Genomic DNA, 25,597 nt, shown 5'->3' on the forward strand with positions numbered 1-25,597 from the left:
GGTCTAGAAGGGGAGCTTGATCCTGCAAAGGAGACAGAGAAGGTTTGCAGCCAGAGAGGTAGGAGGGAAACCAGGAGAGTGGGTGACCTGGAAGTCAGGGGAGAAGAGAGGTTCTCCAGGCCACAATGGCTGTCAGTGCCAAGTGCTGCTGAGAAACCAGCCAGAAAGACTGAAAAGTGTCCCGTGGATTTACTACCAGGGAAGCCATGGGTGACTTTAGCAAGAGCTATTGTAGAAAGCAGTGGGTCTGAACCTGAGGCAATTTTGCAGCCCAGCCTCCTGTCCCCGGACATTGGGCAATGTCTGGAGACCTTTTGGTTGTCACAGCTCAGCATAGGGGTAAGCTGCTGGCATCTAGCAGTTGGAGACCAGGATTACTGTAAACATTTTACAATGGACAGAATAGTCCCTCATAACAAAGAGTTATCTGCAGAAACCCTGCTGGAGAGTGATGGGGGTGGAACCTGATTAGCATGGAGGTGACCAGGCATAGTCATTTCCTAGAATTTTGGTTACAGATAAGATCAGAAGTGGAGGAGAAAGATAAGAGTGAGGTGGGAGGGTGTGTGGTCAAGAGAGTTGTTCATTAGAAAGACTTTAGCATCCTCAAAAAGCCAAGGGAGGGGTTCTGCTGAAGTGCTTGAGTGTAGAGTAGAGATAAGGCATGATTCCTAACCTTTTACATCACCTCAGAGGGTTCACATGGAGATACTGGACAAAAAAGGGGGTGGATCAGCATCATTTCTGTCCCTACAGGATTAGCCCAGAGGATTAGAGCAGATAGAGATAGTTAGGTATAGTAGGCCACATAATGTCCCCCCCAAAATGTCCCTGTCCTAATCCCTAGAACTTGTAAATATACTATCTTCATGGCAGAAGGGATTTTTTGCACATGTGATTAAGTTAAGGATCTTGAGATGGGAACGATGATCTTGGATTATCTGGGTGGGCCCAGTGTAATCACAGGCATCTTAATAAGAGGGAGGTGGGAGGCTCAGAGTCAGAGAGAAAGGGATTGGAGGATGCTGCTCTGCTGGCCTTGGAGATAGAGTAAGGAGCCGGGAGTCAAGGGATGCAGGCAGCTTCTGGAAGCCAGAAAAGTCAAAGAAACACATTAATTCCCAGAGCTTCCTGAAAGAATGTGGCCCTGCCAACACCTTGATTGTAGGACTTCTGACCTCTAGAACTATAAGGTAATACATGTGTGTTGTTTTAAGCCACTGTGGTTTTGGCAGTTTATTGGCAATTTATTACAGGAGAAACAGGGAACTCATATAGGAGGCTTTTATGTTTGTGGGGGGACATCTACTAAAATATGCAGGGAGGTGGAGTGAGGTGGCCTGAAATCGAGGAGATCAGAGAACGTGAGTTCTGCTTGGGATGAGTAGAGTTCCTGGTGCCCATGAGATGCTCAGGGGAGCTGTCCAGAGCACTCTGGTGTGTGTGGCTCTGCAGTAGAGAGATGCTGGGATGACAGGGAAAACTAAGTATATAAATTAATGCAGCTGAAGCCCGGAGAAGGGAGGGCATTTCCTACAGAAAAGGTGCTTGGGGAGGAGAGAAGAGGCATTTCCTTTGGAATATGAGTTTAAGGAATCCTTGGAGGGAGAGGAGTTGAGGAGGCATGGAGCAGTAGGAGGAGACAGGAGGAAGTCTCCTTGGCCCCCTTGGCAGGAGCAGTCTCATGGGCGGAAGCCAGATTGCCGTGGATTAAGGTGTCAGTGGGAGGTGAGGAGAGGGAACTAGCAAGGGTGCATGGCTTGTTTTAAAAGTCTGGTTGCCCACTGAGCAATTATTATATGCCAGGTGCATACTGGACACCTCTGGCATCTCATACTCTTCCTCGAAACAGTCCATAGGGTGGGGGTTGCTGCCCCTCTTGTTCTGATGAGGAAACACAGGACTCCCACAGCTGGTCCACAGTAGACCTTGGGTTCCTTCAAAGATAGTGTCCCTCCACCATGTGAGGACTTCCCTTATTGGGAGACATTGCTAATGGGGTGGAGCAGTTAATAGCTACCCTGAGCCAGTTTTGGTTATGTGTCCAGGTTCAACCCAACCTCACATACACAGAGCAACTCCAGAGCACTAGGTCCTGAGCAGGGAGCTCTGGGGATAACAGGGATGCGTGAGGTTTGCTCTCTGTTCTTGTGGAGCCTGTGGTTCAGTTATGAGGAGCAGGGGCCATGGTGGATAGGAGGGGAGGAAGCTTATTCCCAACCAAGTAATACAGAGGCAGAGTATTGCTTGGTGATCGCAGTGCTGCAGAGGGCTGTAGCAGTAGGGAGAGGGGGATTGGTTTCAGCAGGGCAGATTGGAGATGGATCTTGTCTTGAAGGATGGATAGACGTTCAACAGAGGAAGCCTATGGCTTCACAGCCTATTGGAAAATTGCAGGAGAAAAAATCTAGGACTGTGCCCAAGGAATGGCTATTAGGATCCCTTTCTGCAGCTGCTAGAGTCTGTACCTTGGGACAGCCCAGCCATGGAAAGTTGAGAATCTTTAAAGCAGATGAACTTTCCCAGGTTGGCTGCCTGGCACAGGTCTACGGTGAGAGGAAAGGAGGAATAGAAGGCCCTGGTGTTTGCAACCTGGTTCTAGACTAGCTCCACCAGTCACGAGTAGGCGTGGCCCCAGTTCAGGCGGTGGGACTGGCGGCCTGGAGGTTATTCCCTCTGAGGTTTCTTCCTAGGGCCTTAGCTGCAGCCAGCAGCCAGCAGCCAGCAGATGGGCACAGGGAGGCAGTGGTTAGAGGCTGCAAGGCCGTATGGGGGCTTTGACCTTTGGGAACCCAAGAGGTGAGAGACATTGAAGGCCTAGAGCCACCAGATGCTTAAAGTGGCTCAAGAAAAGTTCGTGTGTGTGTGTGTGTGTGTGTGTGTGTGTGTGTGTGTATGTGTGTGTTGGGCATGGGTTTTTGGCCTCCACTGGGGAAAAGCAGGCGTGAGGAATGGCTCTGCCTGCTCTGCTGATGGATAGGCCAAATGGTGGGAGAGTACGGGGAAGGTGGGGTGAACAGTGGTGCTGATTTTTGGACCAAGATCTAGAAGCCCCATATCCTAAATAAACTGCCCTCATTTGTCAAGTCCTGTTCCAAAGCCATACTGGATATCATCTTCTTTGGACCTTCTGCCTGCCTGCAAAAGCTCTGGCCCCCATTCAGCACAACACAATTCCCTCCACACTCCCTCAGTATATGCACTCTACTCTGTAGAAATGATGGTGGTGGTCATGACAAGCATAGCTGTTAATGTTTATTGAGCACTTACTATGTGTCTGGGTCTGTGCTCAGTGCTTTATAGCATAATCTCATCTGATCCTAACAACGCTCCTGTGACATAGGTATTATTCCATCCATTGCACAGCTGAGAAAACTGAGGCCTGGAGAGGATGAGTCATTCTGCACAAAGCTAAACAGCTGGTGAGTCACTGAGCTGGGGTTCAAACCTGTGCAGTCTGACTCCAGAACCTACCCTCTCATTCTGCCTCTTGGCCCTCTAGCCTCCCTTACTTAGCATACCTCTTCTTACCTCCTTGCCTAGGTAGACTCTATTCTACTCATTCTTCCTGCCCAGCACAAGTTCCCTCTTTGTCTTCGCTTAACCTGGAGGAAAGCTGGCCTGACTTTGGGCAGAGTGGTACAAGGCATGGGCCTGGGTCATAATGGACCGAATGGCCATTTCCACTCCACAACTCTCCTTCGTGGCCTGGCTGACTTGGCAGGAGTTGGACACTCACCTCTGCCTGTCTAGGAAAGACATGCCCCTTCCTCTGCTTTTTCATCCTATTGGAAATTATAAATGCTGTAATTCATTGCCAAGATCACCCAGGCTACCCTCAGACACTGCAGGCCAGGAACCATGCTGCTGGCACGAGGCATTTGGGGGTGCTGAGCCATGTGGTTTGGTAAAGAGGCAGAAGACAGAGGAAGCCAACATGGGATTTTTTGTTTGTTTTTTTGTTTGTTTGAGATGGAGTTTTGCTCTCGTTGCCCAGGCTGGAGTGCAGTGGTACGATCTCAGCTCACCGCAACCTCTGCCTCCTGGGTTCAAGCAATTCTCCTGCCTCAGCCTCCCTAGTAGCTGGGATTACAGGCATGCGCCACCACATCCAGCTAATTTTGTATTTTTAGTAGAGACGGGGTTTCTCCATGTTGGCCAGGCTGGTCTTGAACTCCCGACCTCAAGTGATCCGCCCACCTCAGCCTCCCAAAGTGCTGGGATTACAGGCTTGAGCCACCACACCCGGCCGCGAGCACAGGGTTTCTATGTAAGTTTTTCGTTCAGACCTTGGCTTGTTCCAGAAGGGATTTAGGGTAGCCTAGCAGTATACATAAAATATACCACAATAGCATATTAAAACTGGGAGAGAGAAAGAAGAAAGGAAAACAAGGGTGGAGACCCTAAGTGAAGCCAGGAATGAAGCTAAAAATGCATACTATAATGACCTCTATCTGCACTTTTAGCTATACAGGCTCCAAATCTGGCAGCCACTGGGAGAGTAGCTGGTACATTCTGTCCATAATGTGAAAAGGACCAGGGAGCTCCTGAGGAGGTCCGCCCTTCTGGGTGCTGATACTGGATAGGTTTCCCAGGGGCCCTTATAAAGAGGACACTGTGTGATGGAATTGTCCACTCCATGCGAGGCAGCCTCCCCACCTGCCAGACTGCTACTGTTCTGGGGAGAAGCAGATATGAAATGGTGTTTTAGTGTTTCCCATTTCAGCTTTTATAGTAAATTGACAATTTCTTTTAAAACTTGAAAGTGGACGTGCCAGAGCTCATGGCACATCCTCCAGAATAGCCTCTGAGAGGCCCTGAGTGCTTAGCTAGTTGAAATAAGCAGACAGTTGCAGTGCCATGACATGTGGTGGGGACAGGCAGGTGTTACCAAGTTCGGGGATGCTCAGAGAAGTGAGGAGTAACAGGTTTGTTCGAGAAGAAAGAAAAGGGGCGTTTGAGACAGGGTAGTCGTGCAGTGTGTGAGCATGCATGAGCAGGTGCTTTTCATGCTTGCTTGTTAATTTCTACTCTTTATTTTGAAAGTTGCAAACTCGGTTGAAAAGTTGCAAGAATAGTGTAATGAATACCCTCACACCTGCCTGTAGATTCATCTATTGCTAACACTTTATACCCATTGCTTTATCTCTCTTTCTACACTTACACCACCTACACACACACGTGCACACACACACACACACACTTTTTTTTTTTTCTTGAGATGGAGTCTCACTCTATCACCCAGGCTGGAGTGCAGTGACATGATCTCAGCTCACTGCAACCTCCACCTCACAGGTTCAAGCAATTTTACCACCCCAGCCTCCCAAGTAGCTGGGACTACAGGCGCACACCACCATGCCTGGTTAATTTTTTTGTATTTTAGTAGAGATGGGGTTTTACTGTGTTACCCAGGCTGGTCGCAAACTCCTGAGCTCAGGCAATCTGCCTGCCTCGGCTTCCCAAAGTACTGGGATTACAGGCATGAGCCACCGCGCCCGGCCACACATTCTTTTTTTTTTTTTTTTTCTGAACTGTTTGAGATATAGTTACAGAGACATCATGACACTTTACCTCGAAACACTTCAGCCAAATTCCTAAGAGCAAGGTGTTCTTCTATACCAGGGTGAGCAAACTTTTTTTTTTAAAGGCTACCTGGTAAATACTTTCGGCTTTATGGACTGTGCAGCCTCTGTCATTACTACTCCACTCTGCCTTTGCACTGCAAAAGCAGTCATAGATGATACATGAATGAATGAGTGTTGCTATGTTTCAATAAAACTTTATATGAACACTGAAATTTGAATTGCATATTATTTCAAATGAAATTTGAAAGTCATAGAAATAAAATTACATAAAAATAATTTTTTAGTCATTAAAAAAATGCAACATGATTCTTAGCTTGCAGGCTGTATAAAAACAGACAATGGGGGCTGGATTTGAACTACAGCCATAGTTGGCTGACCCCTGAGCTATTTAACCACCATATAATGATTACACCCAGGAAATTTGACATGGATACAATACTGTCTCAGCTATAGTTCATATTCAGATTTCCCTAATTGCCATTAGTAACATCCTTTGTGGTTTTTTCCCCATCCAGGACCCGTGCAGGTATCACACATTGCATTTAATTGTCACATCTCATTAGTCTCCTTTATTCTAGAAAAGTCTCCCCTGTATTGTTTTTTCTCTTCATGATATTGATACTTTTGAAAAGTTCAGGCTAGTTGTTTGCATAATGTTCCACAGTTTAGATTTGTCTGATTGTTTCTTCATGGTGGATTCCGATTACAGCTTTTTGGCACAAGCAATGTTAGGTCTTTCTCACGGTGTGCCATCAGGAGGCACCTGGTGGCAGTTTGTCTTGTCTTTTACTCAATGGTTTTAACAACTATTGATGATTCTTGTCTGTATCAATTATTATTCATGGTTAAAATGATTTTTCTATTTTTTCTCTTCTACATTTATTATTTGACATTCTTCTGTTTAAAAAAAATAGTGCTCAACCTTCACCCCCACTCAATCCTCATTTAAAGCTATTTTTAGCATTCGTATGAACATGAATTCTTTTTTTATTCAATGTGTTGGAATCCATGTCTGTCATTATTCATTTTGATGTTTAAATTGCCCTAGATTTGGCCAGTGGGAACGCTTTCAAACTGGCTCCTTGTTCTTTCGACACATCCCCATCATTATTTTAGCACTTTTTCCTTACTTTCTGGCACGAAAAGATATTCCCACTGTCTCTCGTAGGAGCTGTGATTCCTTTCAGTGGGAAATGGTGTTTAGGAGCCAAAATCTCTGAATGGTAGGTGTGCAATTGCTACTGGGGTGTCCTTGCTTCTAAGCCAAACTAGGTTTTATTATTATTATTATTACTATTATTATTATTTTATTTTACTTTGAGTTCTGGGATACATGTGCAGAACCTGCAGGTTTATTACATAGGTAGACATGTGCCATGGTGGTTTGCTGTACCTAACAACCCGTCATCTAGGTTTTAAGCCTCCCATGCATTAGGTATTTGTCCTAATGCTCTCCCTCCCCTCACCTCCCACCCCCGCAACAGGCCCCCCTGTGTGACGTTCCCCTCCCTGTGTCCATGTGTTCTCATTAGCCAAACTAGGTTTTGAGGGAGGGATGGATGAGTTGATGCAAATGTCCTACCATGTCAGAAACTGAGGGAATGCAGCATAGCAGTGGTCATGGAATTTACAAAGGCCCTGGGGCACACACGTAACAGTCAGGTGGGGATGGTATTAATATTAGGGTATAACAGAGGTACCAAGTGTGCTTAGAAGGAAAAATGGAAGATGAGACTAGAGTGAAAGTCACTTTTCTTGTGTTCTCAGATGCAATGGATCATAAAACACTATTGATTCAATATCAGCTTTTCCAGGAGTAAAAATGAATACCTCAATCCAAAGATTCTGAATATCAGAAGCATTAAATGGGCTCAGCTTGTGTAGCTGTTTTATAAGTGCTGGTAGTTTAGTTATTGAATCACAAACCAAACCAAAGATTTCCCCGGGAAAATGTAATATGCTCATGAACCAGTTCTGGCTGGAGCCAAGTCTGTACATCTATTGTATCAGAGCAAAAGTAGAACATGAAAAATTATTCTGAACCTGTATAATATTTCCAGTACAGACCAGCTCCTAACCTGACCTCCTCTATTTCTTGGCTTTCCAGTCCATTCTACTGTAGCTGTGTTTCTCACACCTGAACAGTGTTAAGTTCAGGTGATTTTTAATGTTCCTGGAGTCTTCATGTTACATTAATTTTATTTTCATGTTACTTAAAAAGGTATAAACATATAGCTTGGTAAACACAAAGTGTCTTGTACTTATAACTTTTAAACAACTGTAAAGCCAAAACAAGTTTACACATATAAAATTAACTACAAAAACCTCAACATAATACACGTTAACAAAGTCATTCTAATGGGATAGTTGATGATGTGTCACTGAAACAAAATTGCTATTTATAAGGCGAATATCGTAGTGACTACTGAGACACAGCAAGAGTCTTTGGAGTTTGGAATGCCTGTACTTTTGTGTTCAGTGTGATATCTTTACTTTCCTACTATTTGTCTCTATTTGAAACACTGGGAAATCTTTTATTTATGTATGTATTTATTTATTTAGAAATGGGAACTTACTCTATTGCCCAGGCTGAGTGCAATGGCAAGATCATAGCTCACTATAACCTCAAACTCCTGGACTTAAGCCATCCTTCTGCCTCAGCCTCCAGAGTAGCTGCGATCACAGGAGTGTGCCATCACACCCATCTATCTTTGTTATTGCAACTGCCATGATGTGTCTTGGCCTTTGCTTTGCTGGAGTGCAACATTTACATATTAAGTTTATATCTGTTCTTTTTTTGTTGGCTCATAGCAAGTAGTCATAATTGGGGTTGTATGGTCAACTGTTGGGGTAAAACAAGCTACCTCAAAGCCCAGTGGCATAGAACAAGGGTCAGCAAGTGTTCTCTGTAAAGGGCTAGATAGTGAATATTTTAGGTTTTGCAGACTATACAGTGTCTGTCTCAATGACTCAATTCTGCCATCATGGTGCAAAAGCAGCCATCAGTGTGCCATGTTCCAATAAAAGTTTATTTATATATACTGAAGTTTGAATTCCATATAATTTTCACATCATGAAATATTGTTTTTCTCTTGATTTATTTTCAACAATTTTAAAATCATTCTTAGCCTGGTGGGCCATGCAGAAACAGGTGGTGGGCTGGAATTAGCCCACAAGCCGTAGTTTGCTGAGCCCTGACATAGAACGACAATCATTTACTCTTGCTCACGTATCTGCTGGTCAGCTGCCGTTCCTCATTTCTACTTGTGTATCTGCTGGTTGGCTGCAGTTTGGCTCACATAGCTGGGCTTGCTGGGCTGCCCGGACTCCAGCTGCTGGGGGTTCTTGGCTTCTCTCTCTGGAGCCAGGTCTGCTCCAGACACTTGGAGCATGTCTGTTCTGGGCCCCAGCTGAAGGAGCAAGGGCTCCCTGGGGGAGCTTTTCTACATTTCGAGACTTTGCTCATATCATGTTTGCTAATATCTCATTGGCTACATCAATTTCACAGTTGAACGTAAGGTCAAGGAGCAAAGAAGTGCAGGCTGCCTGTTAAACAGTCTAGTTCAGAATCCTGTGGCAAAAGGTGGTACGGATGGCTGAAGAGCTGGGGCCAGGGATTCAATCTGACACGGATGCCACCTCAGCCATAAATGCAGTACTCTTGCGGGTGCAGAAATCTCATGAGGATTCCCGCATATTGATTTTTTTAAATGAAAACATGGAATTAAAAATTCTTAGAGAAAACATTCAGATCCTGAGAATATATCCAAAGACCCTAGTTTGAGAGACACTAATTTTTAGTAAACTTCCTGGCTTTGCCGCAGAGATTTGGGGTTTCTTGGTGTTTGAAAATTCCCCAAGGAGAGCTCTTGTTGAACTAGGCTCTCTGAACCTAATTCAGCACTCCAAACCCCAGTGGGTCCTCCAAAGATGCTAGTTAGGGTTGATGAACAACAATAACAACAATAATAGTAGCAACAATAATAGCTGCTGTTCACTGAGTACTAAATGATTTGTATATCTCACAACAGTACTGTGGGATAGTTATTATCTTCTTTTTAAAGATTGGGAAACTGGGGCTTAAAAGGCCATGTTACTTATCTAAGGTTATACAGGTCATTTATGGGGCCAGGACTTTTAACTAGATCTCCAGTTCATCATCTCCAGGCCTCAGATGTGAATATCTAGAATGCCTTCCTGGCATCCCATTGCTGGTCTTCCCACTCGCATGGAAACCTGTTTCTTTAGGGGTCACTGTTCAAGCATAGGATATGTAGGACGTAAGATCGTTCCCTTCTCCTTGTTTGATTGGTAACAATGAACCTTTGGCAGATTTTATTTTTTAACAGCTTTATTGAGATGTAATTCACATACTATATAATTCACCCATTTAAAATGTATGATTCAATGATTTTGACTATATTCACAGGTATGTGCAACCATCATCACAGTCGGTTTCATCAAATCCTGTATCCTCTGGCTGTCGTTCCCCTCTTCCAATCCCCTTAACCCACATCTTCAACCCCTCACCCCCACCCATCCCTAGGCAACCACTAATCTACTTTCTGACCCTATGGATTTTTCTATTCTGGCCTTTCATAAAAATGAGATTATGTAGTATGTGGTCTTTGTGACAAGCTTCTTTCACTTCGCTTCATGTTTTCAAGGTTCATCTGTGTGGCAGCATGTATCATTCCCTTTTTCTTTCTTTCTTTCTTTCTTTTTTTTTTTTATCTGAGACAGCATCTCTCTCTGTCACCCAGGCTGGAATGCAGTAGCTCGATCTTGGCTCACTGCAGCCTCTGTCTCCCAGGTTCAAGTGATCCTCCTGCCTCAGCCTCCCAAGTAGCTGGGATTACAGGTGTACACCACTATGCCCAGCTCTTTTTTTTTTTGTACTTTAGTAGAGATGAGGTTTTGCATGTTGGCCAGGCTCGTCTTGAACTCCTAGCCTCAAGTGATCCACCCACCTTGGCCTCCCAAAGTGCTGGGGTTACAGGCATGAGACACCACACCTGGCCGTATCATTCCCTTTTATGGCCTAAAAATGTTCCATATATTGTTGATCTCTTCATCCATTGATGGACAGTCTCTGCCTTTTGGCTATTATGAATAATGCTGCTGTAAACATTTGTGTACAAGTTTCCATGCGGACATGTGTTTTTATTTCTTTCAGGCATAATACCTAGGAGTGGAATGGTAACTCAAGGTTTCATCATTTGAAGATCTGCCAGGCTGTTTTCCAAAGCAGCTGATCAATTTTGCTTTCCCACCAGTTGTATATGAGGGCTCTGATTTCTCCACATTCTTGTCAACCCTTGTTTTTCTCTGACTTTTTTATTCTAGCCATCCTAGTGGATGTGAAGTGATACCTCATTGTGAAGCATGAGGGTTTTGCTCTGCTTTTTTTCTATCTCTTGTTCATTTCAGCGGTTATTTGGGGAGAGCTACCCAGGATGGATGCGCCGGTTGTGTACTTAACAGCTCCATGGGGTGCTTTTCATGTCAGCCCTGTTAACTACGTTCTTCTGCCAGGTTAACTTGGAAGACTCTTCCAATCTGCAGCATGATAATTAAAGTGTATTTCTATCTGATTTCTCTCTGGCTCATTCCAGTTTACATTTTTGCTGCCCCCTAGATAGGCAGCAAACTCCTGATCCAGATACTCCTGGATCTCTCTCTCACCCTTGCCCAAGACCATTCATAAAAAGGCATAACTAAGAGATGGGATTGAGGCCAGTCTGCTTGACAGCTGCTTCTCTAGTTCTTCCCCAAGGGTCCAAACTAGTACTCAGAATGCTATTGCCTTTCACCAGGAGCCTGCCTCCTTACCAAGGAGAGCAAGGCTGTGTGTGGTCAGGGTAGCGGGTGGTTGGTCCTGAGGCTGGTCCATAGTCCTGGCACCTTTTACAGGCAGAAAAGAAGGACTTGCAAAGGGAAGAGCTGTCTGAGTTGGTTATAGGCTCTGTTCCTGGATTCCGATCCTGGCTCTACCACCTGCGAGAAATGTGTCTTTGGGCTGCTCACCTATTCTCTCGGAGCTCCAGTGGTTTTATCCATAAAATGAGGATGCACAGTCTAATGGAACACACCCCTATGAGTTGTTGTAAATACTAATGCTTGTTGCATGCCTAGTACTTAGCATGTGATGAGCAGATCACAGCCAGCTTTAGTATCCACAGTTATCATCAGATGGGTTTCAGGAATGGTTGAGGGTGGGAGGTGAAATCAAAGTATATAAAACCTGGATGTGGAATTTAGGATTGTTTGTCAACATGCCTCATTAACCAGGTCTCCAGAGTCTTTTTAAGCATTAAAAAGAAGGAAATTCTGCCATTTGCAACAACGTGGGTAAACCTGGAGTACGTTATGCTAAGTGAAGTAAGCCAGACACGGGACAAATACTACCTGATACCAGTTATAGGAGGAATCTGAAATAGTCAAATTCATAGAGACAGAGAGTAGAATGGTGGTTTCCAGTGGCTGGGAAAGAGGGAAATAGGGAGATATTAGTCCAAGGGTATAAAGTTTCAGTTATGCAAGATGAGTAAGTCCCAGAGATCTACTGTACAGCATAGAGCCTATAGTTTACTGTATTGCATGCTTAAAAATTTGCTAAAAGGGTAGATCTTATGTTAAGTATTATCACAATAATAATAATAATAATAAGAGCAGGAGGAATCTTTTGGAGGTAATGGATATGTTTATATCATAGTTTGTGGCGACGGTTTGACAGGTGTACACTTATTTCCAAACTCATCAAGTTAGATATGTTAAATACATACAGCTTTTTGTATGCCAGTCATACCTCAAAAAGCGGTCTAAACCGAAAAGAAATTTGAAAAAAGGATGAGTTCATGTCCTTTGTAGGGACATGGATGAAGCTGGAAACCATCATTCTGAGCAAACTATCGCAAGGACAGAAAACCAGACACTGCATGTTCTCACTCATAGGTGGGAATTGAAAATGAGAACACTTGGACATGGGGTGGGGAACATCACACACCAGGGCCTGTCGTGGGGTGCGGGGAAGGGGGAGGGATAGCATTAGGAGATATACCTAATGTAAATGACGAGTTAACGGGTGCAGCACACCAACATGGCACATGTATACATATGTAACAAACCTGCATGTTGTGCACATGTACCCTAGAACTTAAAGTATAAAAATAATAATAAAAGGAAGTTTTGGATTAATAAAAGGAAGTTCTCATTTCCTTATCAGTTAAATTAGGGCAGATGGGTTAAATCATGGTTCTTGAGCTTTTTTGAATCACCTAGGAAGTTATACTCACGTGCCAATGTTCACAAAATGTTGCACACATTTTAAGGGATGCCCCCTTTCCCAGACACCAGGTTAGAAACCTAGAGCATGGATAATCTCAGATGCCCTCATCTAGCTTAAGTATTCTTCACTCCATGTCTGTGGCCATAGCAGAGGCCAGAGTTCAAGTTCAAGTTCAGGTTATCTCTATCTCTCAGGTCTTCAGTTGTCTGGGCTGGGGAGTAGCTAGAGAAAAGAAGTGATGCCATCTGCCTCCTGGGGCTTGGGAGAGGAGCATTTGAGGTATGCCAAAGCGCTTCATCAACTGTGAATGGCTTCACCAGTCATTCTTGTAACTACTTTGCTCTATGAAGAAATGCAGGATTGAATTATGAATGCTTTATGGATTCAATGAATTCCTGGAAAGTTGCAAAAAAATCAGGTTTTTGAAAATCCATCTCTGCAGCATCTGGTCATGACACCATTTAGAGGAGCCCAACAGTGAATCTTCAACTGGGGCAGACAGACATTCTGTTGCAAAGCAGAGCATTCTTCCCTATTAAAATGCCAACCTGCAGATAGCAGATTTGCTCAGAGGCAAAGCTGGAAGTTCAGAGAGGGGCCCAGAAGAGTCCTGGTTGATTCTGGGTTTCAAGAATGGTTGAGGGTGGTTAATGGAGTCATTAGGAAAATCTTGGGGCTAACATCCATTGCTCTACAAAGTGGTTAAAGCATGGACTGTACTGTCAGAGACCCAAGTTTAAACTCCAGCTTCCCGTGTGGAAAATTCCTTTGTGGCCTCAGGCAGGTTACCAACAGCCCTCAGCCTCAGTTTTCCAATCTGTAAAAGGAGGATAATCATAGTAGCTGTGAGAATTAATAGTGTGTCAAAGCAGTTGACATAGTGAAGTACTCCATAAGTGGTAGCTGTTAATGAGGCTTTATTTTTATTGTCTTTATTAATTATTACCATGGTCTAAAATAGCATGTGGATCCACCTGGACCATGCTTCGCTCAGGGGGCCAAACTCCATGCTTTTATGTTATTTTTATGAGCATCTCTCAGTCTTCATTTTAGACAGAACTTTGAGGTCATTTAGGACAGATTTCCACTGAGTGAGGAAGTCCTTTTTTCAGCCTCCCTGCTAGCAAATCATCCCCTGGTTGAACACTCCCATTAACAGGAAGCTCACCACCTCACAGGGTTCTTGTCCTATCTTAGGACTCTTCTGCATGTTAGACCATCACTTTTTGTGCTGAGTTCAGGCCTGTATCCCTCTAGATGCATGCGCGTTCTAACCATCCTGTCCCCACGACATGGTCGTCCTTCCCACATCTGATGATGATGGCTCTGCTTTCTCAGGCCTCTTCTTCTCCAGGCTAAGGGAGCCTCTCACCATGCAGGTTCCCCAGGTTATCAGCCTGGTTCCAGGTTATCAAAGGCCTTGTATCACAATGCTCAGAGCTTCTGGGCTGGTCCAAAGTGCTGAGTTCAGAGGGACCAAGGAGTTGACCTTGAGGGATAAGGCAAGGGAAGTCACTGGGAGACCAGTCTTCTGGGGGGCTGGTCCTGAGCATCTGGCCCTGCTGTCATTCCTGGACCCCTGTCAGTCCCAGAATAGGAAGCCCACAGCCTGCTCTCTACTCAGGATGGCCTGGGCTCATCAGTGGCATGTAACGTGGTCCACAGGCCCTGCGAGATCCTGCCTGCCCTGCACCCTCTGCCTAGGGCACCATCTCTCTCTTCTCTAAGATCTCAGCTTAGACTCCATGTCCCCAGAAAAGGTCCTCAATAGATTCCCAGGTCCAGGGCTGCAGCTCAGAGATCCCATAATCCCACATAATTCTCCACCATGGGGCTGGCCATGCCATATCACAGTGGCCTCTCTTCTGTGTCCCGCTAGGCTGTGAGCTTTCTAAGAGCAAAGACACTCTCTGCCTGGGTCAACATTTTATCCCCAGAGCCTGTCACTGTGGCCTCTCCCTCCATGACGTTTGTTGGTTGAATGAATGAATGAGTGAATAAATGCTTGATATGAGACAATCCTAATTGGTGGGAAAGATAAGCCAAAAACACCTGTCAGAAAAGCTCTAGACCTGAACCCAGCAGACAGTGGTCTCAGGCGGTTCCTATGTCCTTCACAGCCCTCACCCAGTCCTCTCTGTCCAGATGAAACTGCCAAGACTGATTACAACTCAGTGTTGAACCACAGGCCTCCCACCACCCCAAATTAGTAATTAGTATTTGAACTCTTAATAATCCTGATTATGATCACAGTGCTAACAATGACTGTTCACTGAGTGTCTTCCACTTCCATTATGACAGCAGTGCTACAAGGTTGGTTTTTATCCAGTTTTATAGATGAGGAAACTGAGGCATGGTCAGCAAAGATCTGCCCAAGGCCACTCAGCTTGTGTGCAGTGAAGCTGAAATTCTAGCCAATTCCTCTGGCTCCATGGCTCTTACTACCCTCCATGTGCTCCTACTACTGGCTGTAGGAACTAGAGATGCTTCTCTTTTCCCCCAGGAGACAGGGGAGCAATCAGAAATGATAATGTAGGGGGAGTAGTGTTATGATAAAATCCAGGGTTCTCTGAGATTCCAGGGGAGGGGCCCTGCAGACTGGAGCATCACTTGGGGAAACTGCCATGGAAGGGGAAGCTTGAGTTGCATGTTTTCTCTTTTTAGTTTTCTGAGATTTTTAAAACACAAAGGCAGTACAGTCTTATAGACAAATTAAGCAAAAGCATCCCTGCTTCCCTCTTTCCTCCCCTCCAGAGTAATGAGAGTTGAGATTTTGATGTGTATCTCCTAGACTATCTATGCTCATGTAAACATGCATAGTGGTGTGCTGGTAGATGTTTACAACTGATGGTGATGGTGATGGTGATGGTGAGGCAATGTGCCAATTTCCATGGTGTAAATGCTCCCCCCATGGCTGATTTCAAGCTACTAGCATGAAATCACTGAATGTGCAATTGGGAAGAAATATGCAATCGCAACTATTGTATGGTATTTCTACTCTGCAGCTACAGTAGAGGCCAGTACCCTAGAGAGCATAGAAAATCATCAATCAAATGTAGTAAAATAATTGGGAACGGTTAAGTTTTGAGTATTTATTGCCTTTTAAAAATATATCATTTATTGAATTGTAAGTTTATATCGTTTAGTTTTTCAATAATGGCTGTGTTTGACAACTGGTTCACAAAATTCCTGAAAATTTAACAGTTGGCTCTCAGTCAACATAAGCTGGCTCCAGCATAGCACTCATTTCATTTTTACTAAAATCTTAACATTTTATAATTTTTTCTTCTTTCTTCCTTCCTGCCTTCCTTCCTTTCTTGTTTCCTTCCTTCCTTCTTTCCTTCTTTCTTTCTTCTTTTCTTTTCTTTTAGAAACAGGATCTTGCTTTGTCACCCGGGCTTGAGTACAGTGGCACAATCATGGGTTACTGCAGCCTTAAACTCTTGGGCTTAAGCAATCCTCCTGCCTCAGCCTCCTGAGTATCTGGGACCACAGGCGTGCACTACCACACTTGGCTAATTTTTTAAAAAATTCTTTGTAGAGAGGCCGGGCGCGGTGGCTCATGCCTGTAATCCCAGCACTTTGGGAGGCCGAGGCGGGCGGATCACGAGGTCAGGAGATCAAGACCATCCTGGCTAACATGGTGAAACGCTGTCTCTACTAAAAAAAACACAAAAAAAATTAGTCGGGCATGGTGGCAGGCACCTATAGTCCCAGCTACTTGGGAGGCTGAGTCAGGAGAATGGCGTGAACCTGGGAGGCGGAGCTTGCAGTGAGCCGAGGTGCACCACTGCACTCCAGCCTGGGTGATGGAGCGAGATTCTGTCTCAAAAAAAAAAAATTCTTTGTAGAGACAGGGTCTCGCTATGTTGCCCAGGCTTGTCTCAAACTCCTGGCCTCAAGCAATTCTCTGGCCTCAGCCTCCCAAAGTGATGGGAGTACAGGTGTGAGCATCACACTTAACCAATTTTTTTCTCTTTAAGTTGCTTTTTACTTAAAAGGCTCTTTTTCCCATCATTCTTTCATTCAACCGGTATTCCACCATATGCCATGCCCTCCCTGCGTTAGGAACCAGGGCCACCATTGTGATCAGGGCAGCCACGTGCTTTGCACTCATTAGCTTACGGTCTAGCCAGGGAGGCAGTCAGTTACCAAATCGACAAATAGATATCAACAAAATGCTCACTGCAATTAGGGCTCTTAAGGGAAGTTACAGGATGATGTAACAGAGATAATGCCATGATAGACCAGGGATGAGGTATGGCCAGGAAGAACTTCCTTTAGGGTCAAGGCTAGGAGAGGCTTCTTCTGTCAAACTCACATAATCTGAGACCCAAAAGCTAAGAAGGGACCACATATTCAAAGCTTAGTGGGAAAAAATTGAAAAAGGATATGTTCACTTGGGTGCCATTTCTGTAAACTTTACACACATGCAAACAGTCCTGTATGTTGCTCTTTGAAAAGTCCTTGTGTCATAAAAATGGGAAGGCTTCCCACCATCTCTAGGATGGTGGTTACTCTTGGAGGGAGGAAAGGAAAGAGAAGAAGTTGGAGGCAGAGAGGGTCTTCCACTGCATCTCAGCATTTTCTTGAAGCAAAAGGAGAGAGAGGCCTGAGACAAATATAACTCGTGTTAATTTTTCTTGGCTTTAGCTGATGGGCACAGGGTTGTCAGCTGCATTCTTCTTTATAATTTCTGAATGCTTGAAATATTTCATGATTATTGTTATTTTTAAGGGTAGATAAAAGAGGCTCTAGGCTCACCCTCAGGGCATCAAGGCTGCAGAAAAGTGAAAAGGAAGTGAGAGGCCCAGGGTAAGTTGGGGGGCAGGCCTGTAGGGTATGAAGGCTGTGGCCATAAATATGAGTTTTATTGTAAGTGCAGTGGATGCCATTTTGAGCTGGTGCGGGACATGATCTGATTTACATTGATAAAGGGCTTCTCTGCTGCTTTGAAGAGAACTGGAGGCTTATGAATGGCACTAGGTTAGGTAGGAGTCTAGGCATGGTGACTATCCATCTGTTTCCCATCTCCCAGGAGTTCTCCCAGGCTCTGCTTCACCAAGTCTTCAGGGGACCAACCCTGATCTAGCTCATGTGTCAAAACTTATCAAGTTGTACCTTATATGTCAATGATGCCTCAATAAAGCTGTTAGAAAGGAAAAAGAAGGAACATGTCACTATGAAACAGAAAGAGGCAGGATGTATAAAAGGGTGGACCTGAAAAAAAGACTAATTAAAAATTCTGGGAATGAAAAATATTCATCAAAATAAAGATACTCATTAAAAAAGAAAACAAAGAAAGTTGGAAAAACCTCAGTAGATGGGAGAAACCCCGGATTAGACACAGCCAAAGAGATAATTAGTGGACTGGAAGAGAGCTCTGAGATATTTTTCCAGAGAGTGCCCAGAATAATAAAGAGAAAAATATGGAAGAGTAGTTAAAAGACATGAAGGATATATTGAGCTACTCCCATAATTTTTTTTTTTTTTTGAGATGGAGTCTTGCTGTGTCACCCAGGCTGGAGTGCAGTGGTGCCATCTTGACTCACTGCAAGCTCCACCTCCCGGGTTCACACCATTCTCCTGCCTCAGCCTCCCAAGTAGCTGGGACTACAGGTGCCCGCCACCACACCCAGCTAATTTTTTTTGCCATACGTGTTTAACAGAAATTGTACTGAAAGAGAATGGAGAAAATGACCGAGAAGCTGTATTCAAAAGCCTAATGACTGAGAATTTTCCAGAATTGAAAAGGATATGAGTCTTGGAGTTGAAAGGTGTTCATCAAGTAGTAAGGAGAATTTCAGGAAAGTAAATCTTCACTTCAAAACCACATAGCAAAACTGCAGAAAATCAAGAGTAAAAGGAAAGTCTTAAAATTTACCACAGACAGATTATCCACAAAAGAACAACATTAGACTGACAGCTGTTGCTTTTGCGCCGATGGCAGTCTTTTTAGCAGTCTTCAGAGTGCTGAAAGAAAATAAAACTTAGCCTAGAATTTCATACCCAGCTGAACTCTGATTAAAGAGTGATGATGAAATGAAAGAGAAACCAGCCAGCTTCAAACCCTGAGGCTCTTGAACATTTAGAGGTTGGGGAGAGGAGGAACTCTCTCAAATCACATATGTTCAGTCATCCAGCAGTGGCCTCTGTCTCCCACAGAAACTGTAAGGAGAGAAGGATTGGTTTAGCCTTTGTAGTTGCAATGCGAGGCCAGTGGAAAAGCCCCTTGTCAGCCATGTTGCTGAGTATTCCATCAAGACAGAGGAGGGAGATTGTCCCATCTGCTTCCCATCTTCCAGGAATTCAAAACACCTGTGAAGGGCTTTGTGTGTCTAGGAGAATAGGATCTCCAGTGTCTCTAGAAGAATGGGAATGGGTGGAGGGTAGGTAGCAGAGATTCTGAACCCAGCCTGCATTTCAGTTCTGTAGCAGTGGTGACATTTCAGGGGGAGGGGGAGGGAGCAGGTGGGACCAGGCCCTGGGCCCTGGTTGGGAAGGAGCCCAGGGACATGAGAACCCCTCTAGAATGGCCCATCCTAGACTCTTTCTCTTTCTTCCAGATTGTGGACAAGAACAACCGCTATAAGTCCATAGATGGCTCAGACGAGACCAAAGCCAACTGGATGAGGTGAGCCCTGCTCTGCTGATGTCCCGGGGGTCTTGCCTGGCCTCTGGAAAGGAGCCAAGGGAGTGTGTTGGGCCTGTGGGAGCTCCAGTGGTGGAGACTTCTGGAGGCTGCCGTTTGCAGGGTTTGGATGCATCTAGCTCTGAAGGACCCACCTTTTCCCCTAGGCCTCCATCAGGGGGCTCTAGAGGACGGCGTGTGGTCAGGCCGTTGGGATGCAGGGACCCCTCCGGCTGCTCACTTGCCAGTGTGTCTGGAGGACCTGGGCCCCAGGCTCCTGGCAGCATTCCTAGGGAGGAGGAGGAGACTGTCCCCCACCTAGGACTGTGACACCTCAGAGCAGGCTCCTGCAGGGGTGGTGTGAGAATCGTCCCAGTGCAGCCCCAGCAGTTGTTTAAACAGCCTCCATGGAAGAAAAGGCTCTGACAAAGTCTTCAGCTCAGTTTTTGACAGTGTTGCTGCCTATGTTTGAGTACTTTGAAGTGTCAACTTTACCCTGTTCCGGTGTTTGGGACAGAAGTTTGCACCAGAAGTTTTCTTAAATGCCAGCCAGAGGAGGCAGGAGACTGGCCCCAGGCAGGGTCACCCAGGGATGGCTGAGCTGAGCCCAGAACCATGGGTCCAGCGTGATGCTGATGGTCTGTGCCGTGTGCGAGGGACTCTGCCTGGTGGGGTTTGTGGACAGGGGTGGGAGATCTGACATGCCTTGTTGCCTGCTTGGTGGCCTCTCTCTGGGACCTAGGAGCACTGGCTGGAGATTTGGATCTGGGTGGGAGGGGAAGGAAGCCTCAGATGTCTGGAGTCAGGGGCACAGCCACACCATGGGCCTGGGGCCCTCTGCCGGCATTTGCACAGTTTTCTGACCCATGGGGCCTTGAGGCTGGTGGTGGGCTTGTACTTGGAGAGAGGGCAACTTCCTAAAAAGGAGTGTGCTGTCTTAAACTCGGAGACTTTCTAAGCAAATGAGGAGAAGCAGGTTTGAGGCGCAGAGTATGTGATGAGGGCTCCTGTGTCCTTCCCAGTGGCTCCACTGCCCACCTGTACTCCTATCAGAGAGTGGCTGAGCAGCAGTTCACACCTCCCAGAGTACTTTAGCGTTCGCCCTCTTATGGGTCAGGGCAGGTGTTCTCATTGCTGTTTGATGGGTGCAGAACAGAGGCTCCAGAGACCAGCGGGCCCCCTGCCTTGCAGTGTGGAGAATAGCATCGACTGCCCCCAACCTCCTTGCACACAGCTGATCCGACACTGCCCTGAAAGTGGCCCCAGGGAGGTGGCTTGACACCCCGACTGCCTTCTCTTCTCACTGCCACGGGGTCCAGGTCAGCTGAGCACTTACAGTTCATCACCTGTGTACTGAGCACCTAGTTTGAGTCAGACTGTGAAATGGGTACCAGGGTGGATCACCCAGCCCTGCCCCACCACACCCCATGCCCCACCCCCGCTGGCCCTTCCCTGGCTCACACCTCCTACCACAGAGGTGACTTTCCAGTGTAGTTTTTGCACCGAGGCACAATGTGCTGCAGAGGCCCAGATGAAAGAGGAGGGGTTCGTTGACATGGGCCTTCAAAGGGGCCAGGATTGTGTCTGGGGACACTGGGTTGTGGTGTCTAGTCAGGCTGTTGGGCGGCTGCTCAGTTTGGACCCCAAGCCTGTGCTGCTGTGCTGCCTGCCCTGTGGCTGCAGCCTGGCTCCAGGCAAGCAGGGGAGACCGTGCGTGTGTCCACTTGGGAATCAGGCTTTCTGTGCTATTGCTTTTAAGGCGCCGGGAGCTTTGCCCATAGAACCGAATCTGTTCCACTCTTTCACCCATCTCTGGTCTTTCCCCCTGGGGACAAGGCCTTCTCAAAACCCCAAAAAAGGGGAGCTATCATCCAAACTAACTTATCTATCCTCTGGCACCCCGCAGATTGTGACTTAATTGGGCTGGGGATTGGCCTTGGGCCTTGGTATTTTTAAAGCTAGTGATTCTGATGTGCCACTAGCATTGAGAACCACTGCTCTGTACAGATCTTCATGCCACAGTGGTCAAGCTGAGAGCAGGGCAAGGTCTTGCTTAAGAGCATACAGTCAGGGTAGCAGAATCAGGATTTGAACTCCTGGCTCTGTAATCCTAGGTCGGTGTTCTTCCTGCTTGTGCACAAGGGACCAGGTGAAGCGTGGCTTCCTGGGCCTGGATGGGCACTGGTGAGCAGGGGTTTGGGGGTTTCTGCTACTGCCACCTTGCTAGCATGGTTTCTGTCCTGTTCTGCTCCCAGCCTGTCCTGATTCAAGATGGCATCTGGGTAGTCACAGCTGGTGGGCTCTCATCTTATGACCACTCAAAGAGCAGGTTTGGGTTAGGGATGCAGTTTATTGCCATGGAGACGCCCCTCCTGTTGCTGTTGGAGTGACTGTGTTGCTGTTGGAGTGACGCCCCTCCTGTGCTGTTGGAAAGCTGTTAATCCTGGGAATCCTCCTTTCCCTTCATGTCCAGCTTCCGCGGTGTGGCTCTTTCTGACTTGCAGATGCTCTCCTTTGCACTGTCATGGCACCGCTTGGGGATGATTGAATGGACTCAGTTAGTTTCTTAACAAAATTAATGGTGGGCCAGGAGGCGAATGGGCACTGTCGTGTTGAGCTTATCTTTATGACAGCCCCATCTAGGTGATCTGTCTGTGGTGGTTCTCAACCGAGCACTATTTTGTGCCCCTGGGGGCATTTGGCAAGGCCTGGAGACATGTTTGATGGTTGGATGCTATCAGATAGAAGCCAAGGATGTTGATAAAATCCTGCATTACACAGGACACCCCTTCACCCCAACAAAAAATAATCTAGCCCCAACTGCCAATAGTGGCAAGATTGAGACACCCACATTAAGTCCTCCTGATAGCCCTGGACAGTGACACTAGAATTGTCACCCTAGTTTTATGGAGAAGGAGACTGGGTTCACACGAGTCCCATGGCTTGGCCCAAGGAGACTCAGTCTCTAGTTCCAGGTCTAGTCCCATATTCCTGCCACCATCTTGGACTGGGTAATGAGGCCCCCAGTCTTCTTCCCATCTTCTGGGCCCTGGTGTTTTGGGTGCTTGAGTAGGAAGGTGAGGGCTGAAGGATGTTGGTGCCGCCGGCCTTCCCCTCTTGGTTTCAGAAGGAAACCAAGGAGTGAGTGCGCTCTGAGCTTTCCTCCATACCCTCATGTCCTCTCTTGGGTGGATTTTTTAACCTTTTATCACTAGTTAAAAGGGTGACAGAGCCACGATGTGGAGAAATCAAGTTCCAAAGCCAGAGCAGGAGCCAAGTGAGATGGAAGGGCCATGCTGTGCCCCTTGCCCAGGGCCTCTGGCTGCTCAGTTGAGAGGGAATCCCAGGTCCCCCTGGTGTCCACCAAAGTGGAACTTGACTCCCTCAGGACAGTCGTGGGCTTCTCAAATTCTACCAAAAAGTCACAGCAGCCCACCCCCGAAGAAAGCACTCCCATGGGAAGGAAACCTGTTTGCCTGCACATATGCAAAGGTGGGGGCTTGGAGAACTGGCCGGGACAGGGAAGGGGAAGAGAGCCACTAGGCAGAATAAGCTTTCTGTGGCCACACCCTAATCATGGCATTGTCACTGCTACACCCAACGGTAGCCAGTGTAAATAGTTTCCCTGGTTACGTATTCTTCCGAGCCATTCATTCAGCTGTAGGGCTGTAGGTAAATATCGCTTTATAGAGGCAATGGGCTAATCCTAATTTCAATAAGATCCTTTATTGCTATCTTTAAGAGATTTTAAGCCCCTTACATCATGATGTTTTTCCCTCCTTAGTAATAAACCCGAAGAGTTGTGGTTGTTATTCTGGACAGGGAGAATAAGGTGTGAAAGGTTGAACATGAACTGCCCTAGCTCTCACCGCTAGTAAGAGCTAAAGCAGGCCCCGAAACCAAGGCCTTCGACTCTGAGTTCAGTGCTCCCTCCCGTGTAACGCCGTCTCTTCTTTCCACCCTCCCCTCCGAGGAGTAGTGGAAGGGACCTCTCAGTAGGAGGAGGGTGTGGTGGGGGCCAGGTTGCCCCAGGTGCCTCCTGGCTCCCCAGCTGGGGGCCAGCAATTAGGAAGGAGAACCACCTGCGTTGACGGTCATTTACCCAATTGTGCTTTGTGGGATATTCAACCCAAGGAATGTGGCACACCTGGCCGAGCGTAAGAGGAAGCCCAAGTTCTCCAAGGAGGAGCTGGACATTCTTGTCACAGAGGTGACCCACCACGAAGCAGTGCTCTTTGGGAGGGAGACCATGCGGCTGTCCCATGCTGACAGGGACAAGATTTGGGAAGGCATAGCCCGGAAAATCACCTCCGTCAGCCAGGTGCCCCGCTCCGTCAAGGACATTAAGCACAGATGGGATGACATGAAACGGAGGACCAAGGACAAGCTGGCCTTCATGCAGCAGTCCCTGTCGGGCCCTGGGGCCGGGGGCCGGGCCCCCACCATCGTGCTCACGGCCCACGAGAGGGCCATCGAGTCGGCGCTGCTCACGGCCCGTGCAGGGCGCAGCTTCCCCAGGGCGGAACTGGATGGCACCGACAGCCCTTCGACCAGCTGTGAGTATCACCAGTCCCCCCTGCCGCCCAGCCGGCTGCCTGCCCCCCAGCTTACAGTCCACAGTCTCCCACCGACTTTCCCTCTGGTTCTCTCCTGTCCCTCTCTGTCCAGCCCACTCTTTCCATCCTCCCCTCCTTCTCCCACTCTTCTCCTCTCCATCCCTTTTTGCATTCATTCTCGAATATTTACTGAGCATCTCCGTGCCAGAGCCGTGCTAGGAGCTGGGAAGACAGCTGTGTGTAAACCCCACGCAGGCCCTGCTCTTGGGGAGACCCTGGACTCCTAGGAATAAACCAACGTTAAATAATTGCACGAGTAAACTGGAAACGAAGGGATGGAGGACACAGGAGTCCAGGAGGTCCCGAGAGCAGGGCTGACTTCATGAGCATGCAACCTGAACAGTCACAGGGGCCGCGGGGTTTCAGGCTCTGCTGTCGCCATCTGGACATTCTTCATAGTTTTTGAGCCAGGGGCCCCACGTTTTCATTTTGCATTTGACCCTGCAGGTTATGTAGCAGCTCTGTCTGAGAGTTAAGGAGTGGGTAAAACTGGCTCCACTGGGGACTGGGGAGGGCTACCTGAAGAAGTCCAGCGGACTGGGATGTGAAGAGTAAGAGTTAACCAGGCCAGGCAGCAGCGTGGGGCGCGGAGAAGGGGAGGGGAGGCGCGCAGGCAGAGAACAGCATGTACGAGGCCCCGCATCAGGAAGGCGCTTGGCACGTTCCAGGAACAGTGAGAAGCCAGGAAAGCCCAAGTGTAGCAGCGCGGGGGAGGGGGCTGGAGACGAGGCGGCCAAGCTGTGAAGGCCCGGGCCGGGCCATGGAAAGATCAGTTCCTTTCTGTGTCTGGTCCTGACTGCTTTGTTCCTCTATTATTCTCCTTACTCCCCTGCCTGAGCCACGCTGCCTGCCCCCACTTTTCTGTGTGCTGCCTCTCAGCTCCCTCTCCATCCTCCTGGCTGCTCCGCCACCCGCTCCCCACCCCTCTTCTCCCTCTGTACTTGTCCCTGCCTTTCCTCTCTACTTCCTGTGTCTCACATGCACTTTGAAGCCAGGGCCCCAGCGGCCGAGGCGGGTGTCCCTTGGGGCTGGAGTTCTAGTTGGGGCTCAGCAGAAGGGGGAGCACTCGAGGCCTCCGCAGGGACTGCAACCCTTCCTTTCCACTTCTGCACATCTCCCCCGTGCCCCGCCAGCTGCAGTCCCCACTAGAGGCCGTCTGCCTGACCGGCTCGTGAGTGGTGGGAGCCAGGCAGGAGGGGCCCCGGGGAAGCAGCCGTGGCTCAGCCCATGGGAAGGTGCTTCACAAAGACTCACTTGCACCTTCCCTTCCCGGGCCCCCTGCCATTGTGATCCACTTGCTTCCTGTTTGGCTGGGGCTCCTGACAGGTGGCAGTTCACAGAGTCAGATGTTTAGGACTGGAAAAGAACATGGAGACCGTTTAGTTCAACTTCCTTGCAATGCAGAAAGTAAGCTCTGAAAACCAAGGTGGCCCTGAGCTCGATTCAGAAGCAGGACTTGGACCCGGGTCTGCTGGCT

At 47.3% G+C, this 25,597-nt stretch overlaps 1 protein-coding gene across 9 annotated transcripts in view; it reads left to right on the forward strand.

The window, feature by feature from the left end:
- The window catches only part of PRDM11 (PR/SET domain 11), an 88,317-nt gene that overhangs the window by 38,131 nt on the left and 24,589 nt on the right, over nucleotides 1-25,597 (forward strand). For 7 of the 9 annotated variants that reach the window (XM_034932440.3, XM_034932442.3, XM_034932441.3 and 4 more), the window contains exon 5: nucleotides 19,440-19,507. In XM_034932440.3, coding sequence (XP_034788331.1) covers nucleotides 19,440-19,507 — 68 coding nt within the window. Of the gene's footprint in view, nucleotides 1-19,439; nucleotides 19,508-23,638; nucleotides 24,061-25,597 lie in introns of all 9 variants that reach the window. The other 2 variants (XM_055094316.2, XM_057299147.2) reach the window with 1 other exon arrangement.

Source organism: Pan paniscus, chromosome 9 (genome assembly GCF_029289425.2).
Source record: "Pan paniscus chromosome 9, NHGRI_mPanPan1-v2.0_pri, whole genome shotgun sequence".
NCBI lineage: Eukaryota > Metazoa > Chordata > Mammalia > Primates > Hominidae > Pan > Pan paniscus.